The sequence below is a fragment of the Salvelinus sp. IW2-2015 genome, unplaced genomic scaffold (genome assembly GCF_002910315.2).
Source record: "Salvelinus sp. IW2-2015 unplaced genomic scaffold, ASM291031v2 Un_scaffold5655, whole genome shotgun sequence".
Taxonomy (NCBI): domain Eukaryota; kingdom Metazoa; phylum Chordata; class Actinopteri; order Salmoniformes; family Salmonidae; genus Salvelinus; species Salvelinus sp. IW2-2015.
Genome location: NW_019946920.1, coordinates 18,149 through 20,543, shown reverse-complemented (window position 1 = coordinate 20,543; position 2,395 = coordinate 18,149). Strand labels below are relative to the sequence as shown.

The 2,395-nt window shown below is 48.0% G+C and overlaps 1 protein-coding gene across 1 annotated transcript in view; it reads left to right on the top strand.

Moving 5' to 3' along the window:
• LOC112078417 (semaphorin-6D-like) overlaps positions 1-2,395 on the top strand; it is a gene marked incomplete at its 5' end in the record, with an annotated part of 28,113 nt that overhangs the window by 11,876 nt on the left and 13,842 nt on the right. The window contains 2 exon segments of the mRNA XM_070442047.1: positions 1,068-1,348; positions 1,912-1,989. Of these exon segments, the coding sequence (XP_070298148.1) occupies positions 1,068-1,348; positions 1,912-1,989 (359 nt within the window).

Genomic DNA, 2,395 nt, shown 5'->3' with positions numbered 1-2,395 from the left:
ATCTCTCTTCCCTCTGTTCTCTCTCCTCTTTCTTCCTTTCAGTCCTCCCTGTTCCTCTCTCTCTCTTATCTCTCTCTCTCTCTCTCTCTCTCTCTCTCTCTCTCTCTCTCTTCTCTCTCTCACACTCTCTCTCTCACACTTCCTCTCTCGTCCTCTGTCTCTTTCTTCTGTCTTTCCCGTCTCTCTCTCCTTTTCTTCTGTTTCTCTCTCTCTCTTCTTCCTCTGTCTTCTTTCTCTCTTCTCCTCTGTCTCTCTCTCCTCTGCTTCCTCTGTCTCTCTCTCTCTGTCTTCCTCTTGCCTCCTCTCCTCTTCTTCCTCTGTTTCTCTCTTCTCTCTCTGTCTTCTCTTCTCTGCCTCTCCCTCTTCTTCCTCTGTTTCTCTCTCTTTCCTCTGTCCTCTGTTCTCTCTCCTCTGTCTTCCTCTGTCTCTCTTCTCCTTCTGTCTTCCTCTGTCTCTCCTCTGTCTCCTCTGTTTTCCTCTCCGGTCTTCTCTCTCTCTATTCCTCGTCTTCCTCTTCCTCTCTCTCCTGTCTTCCTGTCTCTCTTTCTCCTCTGTCTTCCTCGTCTCTCCCTCTCCTCTTCTTCCTCTTCTTCTCTCTCTTTCCTCTGTCTTCCTCTGTCTCTCTTTCTTCCTCTGTCTTCCTCTGTCTCTCACTTCTCCTGCTTCTCCTCTGTTTCTCTCTCTTTCCTCTGTCTTCCTCTGTCTCTCTTTCTCCTCTGTCTTCCTCTGTCTCTCACTCCCTCTGTCTTCCTCTGTTTCTCTCTCTCTTTCCTCTGTCTCTCTTTCTCCTCTGTCTTCCTCTGTCTCTCCTCTCCTCTGTCTTCCTCTCTGTCTCTCGTTCTCTCCTGTCAGTAAGGGTATCAGGGCTAAACAGTGGCACTGTGATTACATCTGGAGAGTGAAACCGTAGACAGACCTTTCTGAAAACAACTGATCAAGTAAACCTGTAATCTGATTTCTGACTCTCCTCTCTGTCTCCCCCCTCCACCACTCCTTTCTCCTCTCTCCCTACTCCCTCTCCTCTCTGTCTCCCCCTCACCACCCTTCCTTCTCTCTCTCCCCTACTCTCTCTCCTCTCCCAAACCCCTCTCTTCCCTCTCTTTTCTCCTCTCTGTCTCCCCTCCACCACCCTTCCTTTCTCTCTCTCCCCTACTCCCTCTACTCTCCCAACCCCTCTCTTCCCTCTCTTTTCTTCTCTCTGCTCCCAGGTGCTGTCTAACAATGAGGATGACAGGCATATTTTGTCGCTCCATGTTGACAGAGACACACACAGTGTGTATGTAGCTTTCTCTAGCTGTGTGGTTCGCATGCCTCTCAGCCGCTGTGAGCGACACACTAACTGCCACAAGTGAGTCCCCACACTGACACACACGAGCGTGCACTCCAACTCAGACTCAACACATACAGACATAGACACAGACACACACATACAGACAGACAGGCACATACAACACCACACATACAGACACCACATACAGACAGACAGACACATACAACACAGACTCAGACACATACACACACACAGACACACACACACACACACACACACACACACACACACACACACACACACACACACACACACACAGACACAGACACACACACAGACCACAGACACAGACACAGACATCACAACAGACAGACACATACAGACACACACACACACATACACACACATTCAGAAACATGCACACACTCCAGTCCAAGGTTACTTTATGCTGTACCTGGTCACAGGTTTGTGTGTTTATTGATGTGTTTTTCTCTATCTACATGTCATAAMCACTGAGAACCTGTAGCACACTGGTTAATATACAGCCAGACAGAGGTTAACTGGTGCTGCCTATTTAACCCTGTATGGTGAACTGTATATTTACAGATATGTGTTAACCCTGTGTTGTGTTTCTCCCCTAGGTCTTGTATAGCGTCCAGGGACCCCTACTGTGGCTGGATGCCTCATGGAGCCTGTGAGAGGATCCTGCCTGGAGTTCTGTGAGTACCAAGTATTACAATACTAAATAGTATGCATACTCAGGGCCATAAAGTGTGACCAATTTGATCTCATATGCAACAAAATATTTTGCTGTGCGACCTGGAGTTTTTAATTTGGGAGCACCAGTGCGACCCAGATCTGACCCATATCTGACCCAGATCTGATCCAGATCTGACCCATATCTGACCCAGATCTGACCCATATCTGACCCAGATCTGACCCATATCTGACCCATATCTGACCCATATCTGACCCATATCTGACCCAGATCTGACCCAGATCTGACCCAGATCTGACCCAGATCTGACCCATATTACTGAAGCAACATTTTTTTCTTCCGGTCACGGATTGGTGGGACACATTTTACATTCATAAACCGTGTCGTGGGCCTTTCTACAACTATTC